At 46.7% G+C, this 16,322-nt stretch overlaps 1 protein-coding gene across 1 annotated transcript in view; it reads left to right on the top strand.

Moving 5' to 3' along the window:
• Positions 1-14,970, top strand: part of LOC126440443 (uncharacterized) — a 35,802-nt gene extending 20,832 nt beyond the window's left edge. The window contains exon 2 of the mRNA XM_050090673.1: positions 14,760-14,970. Within this exon, the coding sequence (XP_049946630.1) occupies positions 14,760-14,970 (211 nt within the window). The remainder of the gene's footprint in view (positions 1-14,759) is intronic.
• Positions 14,971-16,322: the final 1,352 nt, after the last annotated feature.

The raw sequence follows: 16,322 nt of genomic DNA, 5'->3' as shown, positions 1-16,322 counted from the left end.
TGTTGTTAGACAAAATTTAATAGGATAGACTGTGACAATTTGATGTTGAAAATGACAGTATAAAAGTAATTTTAAAGAATTATAAATGTGCTGTTGGAACACGATTACGCAAATAATTTAGTTTTTACGTATCTTCTATTTTAACAGTATTTCCTCCAAGATGTCTATTTTCCAGCTCTTCTCTAAAGTATCCAGTACTTTACAATCGTTGTTAATTGCAACACTGTGGCCTGTTTCCTCTATATGTTTCGCTCTAGGTGTCTTGTTAGCTTTGTCAAGCCCGAAACAGTCAATGTGTTCTTTAAAACGCATTTTAAAATTTTTGCCCGTTTCGGCAACGTACTTGTTGAAACGTCCCTATGTTCCTTTACAGATTCCTGATTGCCTCTGTTTCTCAGCTGTTTGTGAGACGTCATGCACCAGTTTCTCCCTCAAATTGTTGGTGGTGATAAAATTAACCCTGGTATCTATATTTTTAACCAGCTTGGCTGTTTTGTCTGAAATGACTCCTGAACGTGACATAGTTGTAAACTTAGGTTGTTGCATGTGGTTCTGGGTGACGTCTGTGTCGATCTGTTTGCTTTTACTGTATGTTGTATGAACAGTGTCCAGAAAAATCCAAGGAATCATAGCTATGGAGGTAACTCAATGCACGAAAAGAAGACAGCCATTTCATATGAGCAAAGAGAGTGTTTTTTTTTTTTTTTAATTTGTATGAACAGTAGACCAGCATAGAAAGCGAATATTCCCTTCTATTAGGATAGCCTTCTGTTTCTCCACAGGATGACCACAGCACATGCCAACACCGCAGAGAACAGCTGTAATGTCCGTGTGTACTTTTGTGAAATGTTTTTGTATTGCTATTATAAATGAGGTTTATTCCGAGAAAGATATAAATAATTTAAGTAGTCAACGAACTTTGTAAATGGTAATGAATATTTATTTGTGTTGGACCCAGAATATTTTTGACTCTTCATCATGTCCTTCTAACCATTTATGGATAATTATTGTAACCGTCTGGATAGACGAATTGTCTAGCTGAAAGAACATGTTCTCATCAACATGGACACACTCACATCGCGGTGCTAGATTTTGCGAAAGGCGCTTCCACAGCGTGAGAATGGCGCACGCAGTCCCCTCCCACAGTACGGGGACCTGCGTGTCGTTTATGGCCTCTCGTGTTGTCACATGCCACTGCAAACTTCTCCTCCTCCTGGACGCGTGAGTGCCAAACAGTAACTGGTGCGCAATAAGGAATCCCAGCTCTTAAAAGGTAACATGGTTCAGCACGAACGTCGTCACTTTATGTGGCTGATGATGCGCAGTAGATGCAAACATAGCGATGTGTGCCAAAAATGAAATCCTCCAGTGAAGTTCATATTTCCAATGTCTTTCCCAGAGCATTTAATGAAATCAGTTGACTGTTTCTTGTGTGTGTGTGTGTGTGTGTGTGTGTGTGTGTGTTTATACTGGTTGCTGGTGAGGGGGCAAGTTAGTTATTAGTATTTTATTAATGATCTCATTCATAAGCAGCCATATCACAGTCTCTCAAGAAAGTTATTATTAAGCTTTACTCGTTTAATCAGAATCGGACGATGACTCTCCTCTCTCCTTGTCCGCAGTCTCGATGATTCGAAGCGATCTGCAATCCTGTGTAAATAAAATGTCTTGGTTTTCTTGCGTTGCGTAGTCAGTCGGGAAACCTCAGATCAAGCGGAAAGTTTGCTTTGATAGAGTTTAATTATCCGAGCTCTTGGATCTAATAATTGCAGGTTCGTTTCCAATTGATCCGAAGTTCCCTTCTGATTACCATCGAAGCGACACCTCCGGGCAAATTTCCAATTAAAGAATACATATATAATGAAATTCCGTATACACCTTTGATGTAAATGCTCAGTATATATTTTCTTGAGTAGCATACAATATATTTTCAATCTCTTTCTTCCAGTAATTTCGATAGCAAAATTACAATTATTCAAATAGGCTATTCGGCACGAAGAATATCCTAGCAGTCCTCTCAACACACCAGAGAGAATATTACAAAAAGTAATTATGCGCTCATAGAATAGTAATAGTACTGTACTACTTTGCGCATCGATTCTGCGAGTATATGGATGGTCAAGTAGGAAACGTAATTCACTCATAGAATTGTGCAGGGATAATTAGTAGAATATAAAGAGCTATTACAATAGCACTGAACAAAAATGATGTCAAACACATAAGGGTGTACGAACACTTCTTAAATTTGCGTACATTTCCGGAAGAAACTGCACAGTGCATGGTGGAAGATACTTCATACCAATACTAGTTACTCCCTGTCCTCTTCCACTCGCGTGTGAAGCGAATGAAAAATTGTTGCCTTTATATCTCTAGACGCGCCCTCGCCTCTTTTGCTTTAATTTCACAATGCCTATGCTACCGTCTTTCATTCAAAAATTCCGATTTTAAGTTCCCTGATACTCAAGTGTATCCTGATGTGCCGGCCGCGGTGGCCGAGTGGCTCTAGGCGCTTCAGTCCGGAACCACGCGGCTGCTACGGACGCAGGTTCGAATCCTGCCTCGGGCATGGATGTGTGTGATGTCCTTAGGTTAGTTAGGTTTAAGTAGTTGTAAGTTCTAGGGGACTGATGACCTCAGATGTTAAGTCCCATAGTGCTCAGAGCCATTTTTTGTATCCCGATGTATTATGATGCTTGCAGCGAGTTCAGTCAACGTCTCCTGGTATGCGTACTCCAAGTGACTGAGTACGAGTAGCGTCTTGTAAGCCTTCTGCTTTACAAGAGTACCGCACTTTTCCTAGAACCTGTTCAACAAATTTAAGTTTTCCTTGCTCCTTCATTACTAATGTTCTTACATTTCCCCTATTTAAAATCTCTTCGTAGAATTAGTCAATTAATGTGACCGGTTCCCAAAATTCACCGATCTCATAACCGTGTGTTACTGGGTTCCTCCTCTTTATCCTTTGCATTAATCATATTTAAGGAAGGCTCCCATTTAAAATGGCAACCTAAATGGCAAGGTTTCTATAATCGACAGCGGGAAGGTAGGTTATGCCGGTAGGAGAAGGAACGGATACAGTGCAGCTGTATGTTTGTGTAACATGTGAAGACAGAGCGTAGAACACAGGTGAATAGGAAATTGGAAAACAGTTACTGACTACAAATGCAACATATTTTTCGTCATCAGTTCTTTCCAGTCTTCTAAATACAAAACGATTTTTTAAATTTTTTTTAATTATTGGTAGCCAAGTTCTGTATCGTATTATTTAGTGAAAATCATTTTTGCAAGTTCATTCCTTAATGTATTTCTTTTGGCTCGTTTTTTCACTTCGTAAATTTGTATTGTTGAATTTTTAAATGAAAGTTAAGGTTTAATCGAGATGGGAAGCTGATTTCAAGTGTGACGTTTATCAAATATGAGCGTTCATTAGGAGTTTAGCAGTCCAAAACTATATCTTACAATATCATTGATGAATCAGGCACACTGCGGTACATGTTGTGCATTGTACCGAAATCATTATTTTAGTCATTCAAAGAAATAAAAAACGTATAGCGTGAAATTACTCTTCAGTGAGAAGTATTGTTCCAGAAACAAAACAAATTAGTTACAATTCCTAGTTACCACCAAGTTTCCATTGTTTATAAGGCAAGTAGTGAAAACATGAGATTCTGAAAGTAAAATGGATTGTGATAGACTTCTACTGTCCAGTGTGCCAGGCACTTCTGCCTCTAGGTGTTTGTTGACCAGTTCAAACAGTGGGTGTTGTACGCAGTATCGAAGTTAATCCGTCTTGTATTTCGGGTGTAGAGACGTAGGGTCATCTCTCAGATTTCCCTTGACCCCTGACTTCATCTGACCCATTTCCACATACAATAAACATACCATTTGGTTATACAAAGGACATGATGACGTTCGTTGTAATGAGTCACACTTCTGCCTTACTGGAGGTGACGTCTGAATTGAGGATTTCGCTGTAGGGAATAGCATATCAATGTAGTACTGATTCGCGTAGGTTGTATGTCCCAGACATCATGTCTTGTGCTTTGTAACGCCACTAGCCATACCTTCCAGTCATTTCTTCGCGTTTGTTGAGGCCACGGAGACACAGAGCTAAATGTCAGCGATGATATACTCCCCTTTTTTGCTGCTATTTTGTCTCGAAATAACACCGCCATTCTGGCAAGTCATGGTATTGTGGGCTATTCAACTCGTGTCACCCAGCAGGCTCTGCAACGGGCTGACACTTTTCCTTGGTCACTGACATCATACATTTCATCATAAAAGTAGGCGCATCAGCCACGTCCCGGAACAATGGTACGTCTAAATACAAAAATTTGCAATGCATAATGGGACGTAGCACGAGGCATATATCGGAGTGTGTAATCTAGCACGTTACTAGTTATGGGTTTGCAGAGAAGGAACGTCTTTGAATTAATCTCGTTGCAAACAAAGACACAGTCTTGTTGCAGAACAAATAGCAATGAAAGTTATACTTTTTTCTGTAGCAGCTAAATGTGTCGTTTTCGAATTATGGAAGTTTATTTCATAATGACGTTTCGTGACAGTTAAATTGACAGTTGAGTCAACGATGTTATATGATTACAGGCTGTTCGCTTCTATGGTATTCTGTATGTCATATCTTTGTTCTTATCACCTATATTATACTGCTTGTATGATTCGTGTTTGTGTGGTTCTACGCTCATATGTAATTTAACATTATCGTTTTTTATGGAATTGGTTACGCCAGATAGTGTTGTGGTCCGCAAAGTTAGTGACAATTTCCCGATGTTGTTTTTCTAAACATATGCTTTCTTGTGGTTGTTTTTAATTTCTTGCTTAACAACCACAGAAAATCATACAATCATGGAAACAACATCGTGGAATTTGCACAAACCTCGTGCACCACAATACTATCTTCATTTCCATAATAAAATATAGGATTAAATTACATATGAACTTATAACAACATAAACATGAATTATACAAGCAGTATAATATAGCTGATAAGAACAAAGATATGACCTGCAGAATACCATAGAAGTAAACAGCCTCTAGCCAGATGGTGGCGCAAGAAGTGAGGCACTTATGTGGGTGCTACTCAGTGCGCGCATGTCGTTCAAAGACAACTCACACGCTTCGCTCAAGGAAATACTCTACACCACGACACTTATACAGCCGGAGTAATTTGTTCCACCAGCTCCCAGACTGTGCATACTTGATGCTCTGCAATGTCACCATACTGTGGCGATACAACCGCCCTATACTGGGCCATTCCAGATGTTGAAATGGGGTAGTCCCACCTTTGACATTGACAAAAACAATACTTCTACAACGGTCTCCATCAACTGACTGAAACCTGCATGAATACTCTCCACCTTGGACAACCCAACTGCTCTTCAGAACGACAATGCTTGACATTCCCTTATACTGTGGTAACTCATAGATAAATACTATACACATACATTGAATTTCACATTGCAACGCTGTTAAAATAGCTACATAGCTAATGCAAAAATCTGAAAATATGTAAAAGATTCTGTATTGATTCTTATAATACCATATAAATATTTTTTAATTCATAAAATTATTGCAAAATTATTAGAATGTCCTATAAGACATAAGGCTTTAGTAAGGAGGATGCTACGAGGGTTTGAAAAGTAATGCCTCCACCTTCGTAACTCTTCAACAGTTGGCAGCATTGGTATAAGGTAGGTACTGGTTTGTTCTGTAGTCTCTTCTCTACAGCTCCAGTTGGTGGGAAGCCTTAGCATTAAACGGTTGTGTTGTTACAGTGTAAAGTATGAAATCCTGCGCAGACGGTCGGTCAATGCGATTTAAGCAACCTGCAGTCATTGAATTCCTGACAGCAGAAGGTGTCACCCCAAAGGAGGTTCATCAGAGAATGAAAGCATTTTATGGTGATTGTGTTGATGTGAGTACTGTGTGTCGTTCGGCGAGTAAGTTTAAAGATGTTGAGGCGGAAACATCTGACCTGCGTGACAAACAACGAGTTGGACGGCCTGTGACAGCAACCACCGAGTTTCACAAGAAACATTTTGACAGATTGATTCAGGACGATCGTCGTATCACTAAGAGAGAAGCCGCAAGCACAATCGGCATTTCACAGAAACGTGTGGATCACATTACTGCTTTGCTTGGCTATCAGAAGATCTGTGCAGGATGAGTACTCCGGATGCTGACTCCTGAAATGAAAGTGCACAGACTTGAAATTTGCCAGGAACTCCTCTCGCATTACGAGAATGGAGGTGACGCCTTTCTCCATTCAATTGTGACAGGAGACGAAACGTGGGTACACCATTACGACCCGGAGACGAAACGTCAGTCTGTGGAATATCGACACAAAGACTCGCCGCAGAAAAAGACATTCAAGACGCAACCATCAGCTGGAAAAATCATGGCCACAGTGTTCTGGGATGCGCATGGTGTTATCCAATTGATTTCCTTGATCATGGAACAACAATGAATTCAGAGCGTTACATCTCAACGCTGCGAACTCCGAAACGATGGCTTACAAGGATCCGAAAGGAAAAGAGAAATATTTTCCTGCTTCATGACTATGCCAAACCACACACTTCATGTGCCACCACAGCAGAACTTCAGAGACTGAATCTCACCACCGTACGCCATCCTCCGTACAGTCCAGATTTAGCACCGTCTGACTTCCATCTGTCCCCAATAATAAAAGACCATCTGCGGGGACATCATTATGCTTCTGATGAAGACGTTGAGAGAACTGTGAGGCTGTGGTTGTGGAGACGAAGTGTCGTCTTCTTCCATGACGGCTTCAGAGAACTTGGTCATCGTTGGTAGAAATGTATCCAATTGGCTCGTAATTATGTGGAAAAGTGATTATTGGTAATTAAAGATCACATTCTAAGAATTATTTCTGCGCTTGATTTATTAAAATATTCCCATCCAAGCCCAATTAACGAAGGTGGAGGCATTACTTTTCATTCAACCCTCTTACGTTTATACTGACTTGATTTGCGCGGCTCGTGTGTAGCCCAGCTACACTCGAGGAAACATTCATTGGTTTAGTGATGTCACAACTTAATTAATATGGATCGGAAATTACCGAAGTACTTACTATTACGCAATTCTAGTTGATCATTCGGTAGATCTTTCCGAGCTCTGATCTCACAATCATATACATCCATTTCCTCGAATATATGCATTTTCTTGCTGTTGCATTTCATATGCATAATCCGCAAAGACATGCCAATATCTTTCGCTTGGTAATCATTCTCTCTTCACTGCTTATTGAATGTTGAAGTGTTACTCTGTGTCCTTTAGAACTATCTTGAAAAGAGAGCCCTGTTTGTCCAATGTAGTACTCGTCACATGTGTCGCACTTAATCTTGTAACTACCGGATCTGTTTATAGCGTTAGTTTTGCTCGTACTATGTCGAAGGGTGTTGCCTGTGTTGTTCTTTTGATGTGTAAACCCACGTTAACTTTCCCAAACAGATTCACATTCCAATCTTATGTACTGTCTCACCCGAGCGAAGTGGTTCTGTAGTCAGCACAACACATTCGGGAGTACGACGGTTCAAATCCTGTTTTAGGTTCTCCGTGATTTCCCTAAATCGCTCCAGAAAAATGCAGGGATGGTTCCTTTGAAAGGACACGGCCAATTGCCTCCCCCATTCTTGAAACTATCGGAACTTGTGGGTAGGTGTTAACAACCTCATTGTTGACTGGTCCCTAAAACCTAATCTTTCCTTTTTGTACTGTATCAGACAAAAGTGCGGAAGTATGTGAGAAAAATAACGAAGGCCTTGACGCCTTGAGAAATATATGGATCTTGATGAAGCTGCCCGATTCCCTGATGTATCGCCACAAGGGCATGCGTGAGATGTGATGTGTTTCAGCCATGACAAAAAAGTCTTCAAGATGGGAATAGGAGGCAGTTGACTGCACGTCACAACGGATTAATGAATATATTCGTGCCCTTGGGGTCACATCTCATACTGATAACGGTGGACAGCAGTTCTGAACATTTAATACTCTTTACGTAATGAAGATCTCCACAAATTTGGACAAATATCGGACTGGTGCTTCATTGTGCATCTTTTTCCCTTTCCATCAACGAACAGTATTGGGGATTTATGACCTATCCCGCTTATTTCGTACAGCATCAATCTTACTTTCCCTGCAATTTTTCTTTACATTTCTAGGTGCTGATCGTGCTATCCACGTCGTTATACAGAGTTACCCACGAAATCTTTTAAACTTTATAAATTACTGCCACAAGGACCCTATAACAATGCCGCGAACTCTTGTAAACTAAAGTAAAATAGATTTCTAAGAACTTAAGAAAAGCATAACTAAGTGATGTGTCCCTATCTTAAAAAAGAAGATTAAATTCCATTTTTGTGGAGCTGCCTGTTTCCTTTGGCACTGAGTATATGAACGCTTTCCTGGATAGTATTAAACGAGAAAACTTTTATAATTGGGTAAGCTTCCTTGGCCAGAGTCAATTGACATCAAAGTTTTCTCAGTGTGATATCGAGCCAAAATGTAACAAACTGTAATGGAGGAACCAACGTTTTGGCAACGATTACAGTGGCATTCTTCTGGGTCTACTGGTATGTTTTAGCTTTGCGCAGTCGCTTATGTTTTGTTGTTATGTACTGTGAACCGTGAACTTACTTTAAAATTTTTTCTTAAGAATTTATTTTATTTACTAGCGATTCATCAAGAACATTAACACATTTAATCACACTATGTGAGAGTGGAAATAGTTGCCAGGGAGTAACTGATGAAATCAAAATGAAATTCCTTTTAATAAATGGGAATTTTATTCCTAAAAGCCATTTTTTAAGAAACAGATTTAAAATTATAAGCAGAAAACACCGTCTAAATATCAAGTTACAATTTATTCAGAGACAGAAAGAAACAAATTTTTGAGTGTATGAGCTTTCGGGCTGAGAACCTTGCTGCTCCCTTTTGACACGGCCGTAGTCAAGACCGCTCACAACAACCTCTGAAGGACTACACAGGTGCAAATCTGCAACACACCAGATTACCTTAAAGTAAAATTTTAACAATTCACGCAAGCACACAAACTTTGCACCGCGTAGGAGGGATAGAAATGGTACAAAACATTAAAATTAAAAGTTTAGCTTGCCACCGAAGGTCCAACTTGATTTTAACTTCTAAGAAGTCTTACGGTGGAAGGGTAGCAACTTTACATACTAAAATGACCATTTAAATAAAATCCCATGAAATGCAATCTTACAAAAAATTATACAAGATTGGCCAAACATGCTCTACAGTACACATATACCGCCTCTCAAGATGATAGGCAAGATAAAAACATATTTCAGGAATTAGGCCGTTACACTTCAAGCAATAAATTCGTTAACACACCGAATCCGACAAACATGACAGAGGCAGCTATTAACGTACGGCAGATTGATAGGGCGATTACCGAACAACCCGAACCGCAGGTTGCTCTAACACGCCCCTATTCCACAAGGGAAAAACGGACCACCCAATTAATAAATAACCACCTTCCCGCGGGTGGGCAAACGGAGAAGAGTGGTGGGACGACCCCAAAACAAAGCCGCTGGTGACCTCACCAAGAACACAAGTAGAATTTAACAAGTAAGTGAAACAGCATATAACCAATCACTTAACTTCTAATAAACTGCGATTTCTGGCGAAGACCTGGTGCAGCACCCCCAAAACGCTCTCCCGAACCGTCCGCTGCCAGCCGCTTCAACGGACGCAGGAAGGCGCGCCGATCTCTCGTCTCACGGCGTCGCAGCTCGCACCAGCCAGACCGATGTCGTAGGTTGACTCCTGTTGCTTTCGTGTCGGCCACGAAGCCACTCCCTCTCGCTATACGGAGCGGCCCACTGGATTCGCGTGGCGACCTCAAATGCGCCGACGCTCAAGTCATCTTGTGTCTCAGTGCGCGACCGACCAACCGATCGATCCAACCTCCAATGACCGTTGTCTGAGGAACTTAAGTAGACTGGCGGCCTAACGCGCAGACTCAGATGCAGCAACTAAGCCCCCGACCAGGCGACCACTCGTTGAGTTCTCTCACTGCGCCACAAATTCGGACGAGAGAGAGACTAGCAAGCTGGGGACGAGAGACTGACCCCAGACTGACTCCAGACTCATCCAGACTGACCGCGACTGACCTACTGGCGAGTTTCTTTTTTTTTCTTTATTGTGATTTTAAAACCTGTACAACAGGCAGGCTGGCAGCAGCATTCTACGCTGCTCTTCAGCCGTACAATAGACAATAAGAAAAAACATAAGGAATACACATAATTTACATAATGGCGGGTAATAAAATAGTAAAATACAAAAACACGGAGCCATTCACACTTGATGATAATCCACACTACAAACTATTGACACGACGCACAAACACTGATGACGTCGATGGCACATGTGAATGATGGAGTGTGACGGTGGACACTAAACACAAAACGGATGGCGATGATCTCTGGCGCGCGAATGTTCACGTAACGTGTGCGAGTCCGGGGACTTGCCAAGAAGGGGAGAAGGGTGAGGGGGAGCGAGATGGGAGAGCAAAGATACCAATGGCAGAAGAGATGGGAGGAGGAGTAGAGGGACGGTGGTAGGGGAAGCCCGGGGGATGAGTGGGAAGAAAGGGTGGAGGGAGGGAAGAAGGAGAGAAGGGAGGGAGGGTGCCCAAAGGAAAAAACACAGGAAGTGGGAGGGGAAGATCAAAGTTGATAGGAAGGGTAGATGGAGGGGAGGAGGGCATCATCAGGGAGGGGGAGCTGGCGGAAGCCACCTTGAGAGAGGGTAAGGAGGGTGGAGAGATGGAGAGCAGGTGGGACATGGGAATACAGGCGCGGCAGCGGGCAGGGGTGGGAGAGGATGGGTGAGACAAGCGGGTGAGGAGGATCGAGTTTACGGGAGGTACAGAGGATCCGTATCCGTTCAAGGAAAAGGAGGAGATGGGGGAACGGAATTAGGTTGTACAGGATCCACATGGGGGAGGGGAGACGGATGCAATAGGTGAGGCGGAGGGCATGGCGTTCAAAGATCTGATGGGATTTGTAAAAGGTAGGGGGGGGGGGCGGAGATCCAGGCCGGATGGGCGTAACAGAGGATAGGGTGGATGAGGGATTTATAGGTGTGGAGTATGGTGGAGGGGTCCAGACCCCACGTACGGCCAGAAAGGAGCTTGAGGAGATGGAGTCGGGAGCGTGCCTTGGCTTGGATTGTCCGGAGAGGGGGGGTTCCAGGAGAGGTGACGGTCGAGGGTGACGCCAAGGTACTAAAGGGTGGGGGTGGGGGTGGGGGCGATAGGACGGCCATAGATGGTTAGACAGAAATCGAGGAGGCGAAAGGAAGAGGTGGTTTTGCCTACAATGATCGCCGGGTTTTGGAGGGATTGACCTTAAGCAACCACTGGTTGCACCAAGCAGTGAACCGGTCAAGATGGGATGGGAACGCTCCAGGGTGGGGGCAAGGGCAAGGAAGGTGGTGTCATCGGCAAACTAGAGAAGGTGGACTGGAGGTGACGGCGGCGGCATGTCCGCCGTATACAAAAGGTACAGAAGGGGGAGAGGACGGAGCCTTGGGGCACACCAGCGGAGGGGAAAAAGGTGTAGGAATCCATGTTATGGTGGTGATGTAGGAAGGACGTTGGGAGAGAAAGGAGCCGATCAGACGGACGTAGTTAATTGGAAGGGCGAATGTTTGGAGCTTGAAGAGGAGACCGGAATGCCATACGCGGTCATAGGCACGTTCGAGGTCCAGGGAGAGGAAGATAGTGGAGCGACGGGAATTAAGCTGTTCAGAAAGGAGATGGGTGAGGTGAAGGAGAAGGTCATCGGAAGAGAATGATGGCCGAAATCTACACTGGGTAGCGGGAAGGAGGTGGTGCTGGCGGAGATGCTGGTGGATGCATTGGGTGAGGATGGATTCCAGGACCTTGCTGAAGACCGAAGTAAGGATAATGGGACGGTAGGAGGAGACGGCGGATGGCGGTTTACCGGGTTTAAGGAACATCAGGATATGGGAGGTTTTCCACAGGTTGGGGTAGTAGCCGGTGGACAGGACTACATTGTAGAGCCTGGCCAGGGTGGAGAGGAAAGAGACAGGAGCTTCATGAAGGTGGCGGTAGGTGACACGATCGTGACCAGGAGCAGTGTTGCGTTTTGTGCGGAGCCTAGGAATGAGATCCTGTGTAGTGATAGCAGCATTGAGTTCCGTGTGTGTAATGTTGTCCAAGTACTGGGAACCAGGTGCGAGGGGAGGGACAGAGGTGACAGTTCGATCGCGGACATCCGGGAAGAGGGAGTAATCAAACTGCCGTCGGGGATGGAAAAGACATCGGAGAGGTGTCAGGGAAGGGGTGATCATCATGAAGAAGAGGATAGTAGGGGGAGGGTTTAGTTCCAGTAAGGCGACGGAAGGCTGACCAGCACTTGGACGAGTTTATAGGAAGGGTAGCATTTAAACAGGTGCAAGTCTGTCACCAGTCCCGGCATTTCTTAGTCGCGAGCAAGTTTCGAATGTGTCTCTGGAGTTGCCAGTGGCGTCGTAGTGTGTCCAGGTCATGTGTGTGGAGGAAGGCACAGTAGAGACGGCGGGATTCACAGAGGAGGAGGACGGCCTGTGGGGGTAAGGTAGGACGGTGGGGGTGGATGGCGACAGTAGGGACGTGAGCCTCTACGGCCTCAGACAAGTCCTGCTGAAGAAAGGAGGTGGCATGGGGGATATCATCAGGGTGGTGGTAGGTGAAGGGGTGGCTATCGACCTGGGTGGAGAGGGTATCCCGGTAGGCATTCCAGTCAGCATGGGAATAATCATGGACGTACTTCAGGGGAGGATCATTACGAGGGTCGGGGCGGGGGCGACGACCGTCTGAAACGGTGAGGAGGACAGCGAGATGGTCGCTACCATTGGGGTCCAGGACATCCACTGCTATGCAGCCAAGGAGGTTAGGGGAGGAGAGGATGACATCACGAGTGGAATTGGATTCAGGGCGGGTGTGCTGGGGAATGGGGACAAGGTCGCCTTGGAGGGAGGAGAGGAACTGATGCCACCACCGTAACTGGGTGGTGGAACGACTATGGATGTTGAGGTCGGCGGCGATCACGTAGGAGGAGAAGGTGCGGTCAATGTGGGGGAGGAAGTCGAAAGGAATAGGGGCGTTAGGGCAGATATAGATGGTGGCGCAGATGACGGTAAGGCCGGGGAAGAAGAGACTAAGGATCAGGTGTTCGGTGGGATTGGGAAGGAGAGGTTGGAGCCAAACCGGGATCTGGTGGTGATGGCCAATGGCAACTCTGCCACGCGCTATCAGGAAGGGATTATCGAAGTGGTGGAGGAGGTACAGCGAAGTGTGGATGGTGTGGTGGGGTTGGAGGAAGGTTTCATTTAGGAGGAAGGCAATGTGGTGGGTAGCAAGGGTGTGCAGGAAGAGGTTCTTGTTGGCGGGAAGGGAGCGGATGTTGTTGATACGGTGCTGTCGTGCCATGACAAGGATTTAAATGAGGGTGTTGAGACAGGAAAAAGTGAAATGGGCCTGGTTGTGGGAGTAGGTGGCATACATTTTAAGGTGGAAGATGGGATGGGCGGCGAGGGATATCTGCTGGAGGGTGTGGGGGTGCTGGAAAGGGTGGAAATTTTGGAGTATGATGGTAAGGAATCTGATGATGTCCTCAGCGGTAGGGGGCGAAGGGAAATGCCAGGAGGGGTGGGGGCGTCCAGAGGGTGGACAGGGACGGTGGGTTCAGAAGTGGTAGGAGGGGGTTGGGCCTTACACTTTTGAGGTTACGTAGGATGACAGAGGTTACAGGTGTTGCAGGAGGGAGGGGACTGTAGGCTGGGGCACTGCCGGAGGAAGTGCGTTTGCTTACAGTGTGGGCAGGTGGGGGCCTCACGGCACTCAGATGTTGGGTGTGCGTTGTACTGCAAACACCTCTGGCAGTGGAGGGATTGAGGAGGGGAACGGGTGGGGTCGACCTTGTAACATTGGTTAAAGAGGAGGGCACCCTCCTTCAGGAGATGGCCTATGGAGGGGGCGTGTTCGGAAAGAACCCGCACAAGCCGGGTGAGGCCAGTGGAGTTATGAATGCGGTGGACTGCACGCACCTCCAAATAGGGGTGCACCTTGAGCTCCGCCAACCTTCTCCTCCATGATCGTCAGACTAAGCTGAGTGATCACAGCGGTGAAGGTCAGCAGGCGAGGTGGGGGCTGGGGTTGGTGGGAGGGAGGCGGAGAAGGGGCAGGGGTGAGGGAGGCCTTAGGGCCAAAGCGGGTGACGCGGCTGCGGGAAAGGGTATCAGTGTGAAGGGTAGGGCTGGTGGAGGAAATGAGGAATGAGTCATGGCCAGGAGTGAGGAGGGAGATGGGGGCACTGGGAAATTGCTGGCGAAGGAAGAGGGTGAGGTTCCGGGCCTCAAAAAGGGAGGGATCAGGATGGGAGAGGAGGTAGCGGTAGGAGGAGGAGGAGGGGCAGGGACAGGTGGGGCATCCTGGCATCCATGGCATCCTGGTCAGGGGAAGGGGGACGAGGTGGAGCCTTTTTAGGTGCAGAGGGGGCAGGGGTGCCACTGGGGCGTTTGACGGTGGCGGAGGAGGAGTGGGGGACAGGAGCAACTGGAAGGTGGCGTGGATTGGCAGGTCCTGGTGCTGGAGTCGGCGCTGGAGATGACGAGGGCAAAGGCAATGGCGATGACGTAGACGACGAAGAGAACTGGGGCTAGAGCCCCTCTCTGCTGCTGGCTGGCAGGGGCGATTTGGCGGGCTGGCTGGCTGGCTGGCCAGCTAGCTGGCTGGCAGGAACGCTGGCTGGAACGCTGGCAGGAACGCTGACAGGAACACTGGCAGGTGGGGACGACGCCGCCGCTGCTACTGCTGCTGCCGCTGCTGCAGCTGCTGCTGCTGGCTGCGGCCACTGCTGGCTGGGGCTGCTGCTGGCTGGGTCCGCTGCTGGCTGCTAGGCTGGACCGCTGCTGGCTGGGGCTGCTGCTGGCTGGGGCTGCTGCTGGCTGGGACCGCTGCTGGCTGGGACCGCTGCTGGCTGCTGGCTGCTAGGCTGGACTGCTGCTGGCTGCTGGCTGGACCGCTGCAGGGTGGTTGGCTGGCTGGCTGGCTGGCTGGCTGGCTGGATGGATGGCTGGCTGGCACCTGCAAAACCTATCGCTTTGATTAGTGACCGGAATGTCACAATCGAAGGCGAGTATGCTTGCGAATTACCGCCAGAGATGGATTGGCGAGCTCATAGCGCCCCTTAAATGCACGTGCACAGGCAACCTTTCTCATTTCCCACCAGAGGGAGACACCAAAGCTGCGATTGCCACAGCGGCGCCACCGCCAGGAACGGAGGGTGACTGCTTCACTGAACGCGCTGCGGCGCGCTCTTCAAAACAGCAGTTTTTACCACGTCTCATACTGCTTACCGATTCCACAATGCGATCCTGTTCTAATGGCTTAAGTTGTTCAACAGGAGTACGTACTCAGCGACTGGGTTTGGTTTTACTGCAGAACGAATGTTGCAAGGACTGTTCATCTCTAATCTTAGAACAGCTACTGCCTGCAGGGTCAAAACAGTGGGTTAATAGACGGGCCTTCTGAGCGACATCAGATCACTAATGATCGTGACACATGAATCACTAACTTCTTGCACCTGGTGTGTCACCAAGAACCGGGAACTGTCTGCTTGCCGCAAGATCACGTGTGCCTCTGGCCACGCTACCACAAATACCACGACCCCATGAAGCACGACTGCTCTGGGGTCGTGAAAGAGTCGACTGGAGAATGGAATGGTGCTTTGTTGTCTTCAGTGATGAGAGTAGGTTCTTTATGCGAGTGATGGACGTACGTGTCTTAGGTATAGACATGGTGAGTGGCCTGTTCCGGAATGCATTCACCAACGACACACGGGCCCGCTCCAGGCTTCACGGTGTTGGGGCGGGGGGGAGGGAGGGGCATCAGTTACAACGCGTCGTCATATGTGGTGTTTCTTCAGGGTAAAGTATCGGGTTCCCGTTACACTGCACGGAATATATCATCGTGTTATTGTCATTTCGTCGACAGGGTGGTGATGTGGTTTTTGAGCCGGATTATGCACGTTCGTTCACGGCTGCTGTGACTCTATGTGCTCCTCGTGGTGTACAACTGCCCTGACCAATCTCTCGCCAATTGAACACGTGTGGTACATGGTGAAGCAGGAACTTGCTGTTTCTCCAGAGCCTGCCGAATTGCAATAAAACGTGCAAGATACTTGGGACAATGCATCACAGGATGCCACTCGGCATCATTATGATCATTTGCATACGAGAATACACGCCTG

This window comes from Schistocerca serialis, chromosome 1, assembly GCF_023864345.2.
Source record: "Schistocerca serialis cubense isolate TAMUIC-IGC-003099 chromosome 1, iqSchSeri2.2, whole genome shotgun sequence".
In the NCBI taxonomy this organism is placed as follows: Eukaryota; Metazoa; Arthropoda; class Insecta; order Orthoptera; family Acrididae; genus Schistocerca; species Schistocerca serialis.
The sequence above is the reverse complement of the archived record's forward strand: the minus strand, read 5'-3'. Positions and strand labels throughout refer to the sequence as shown.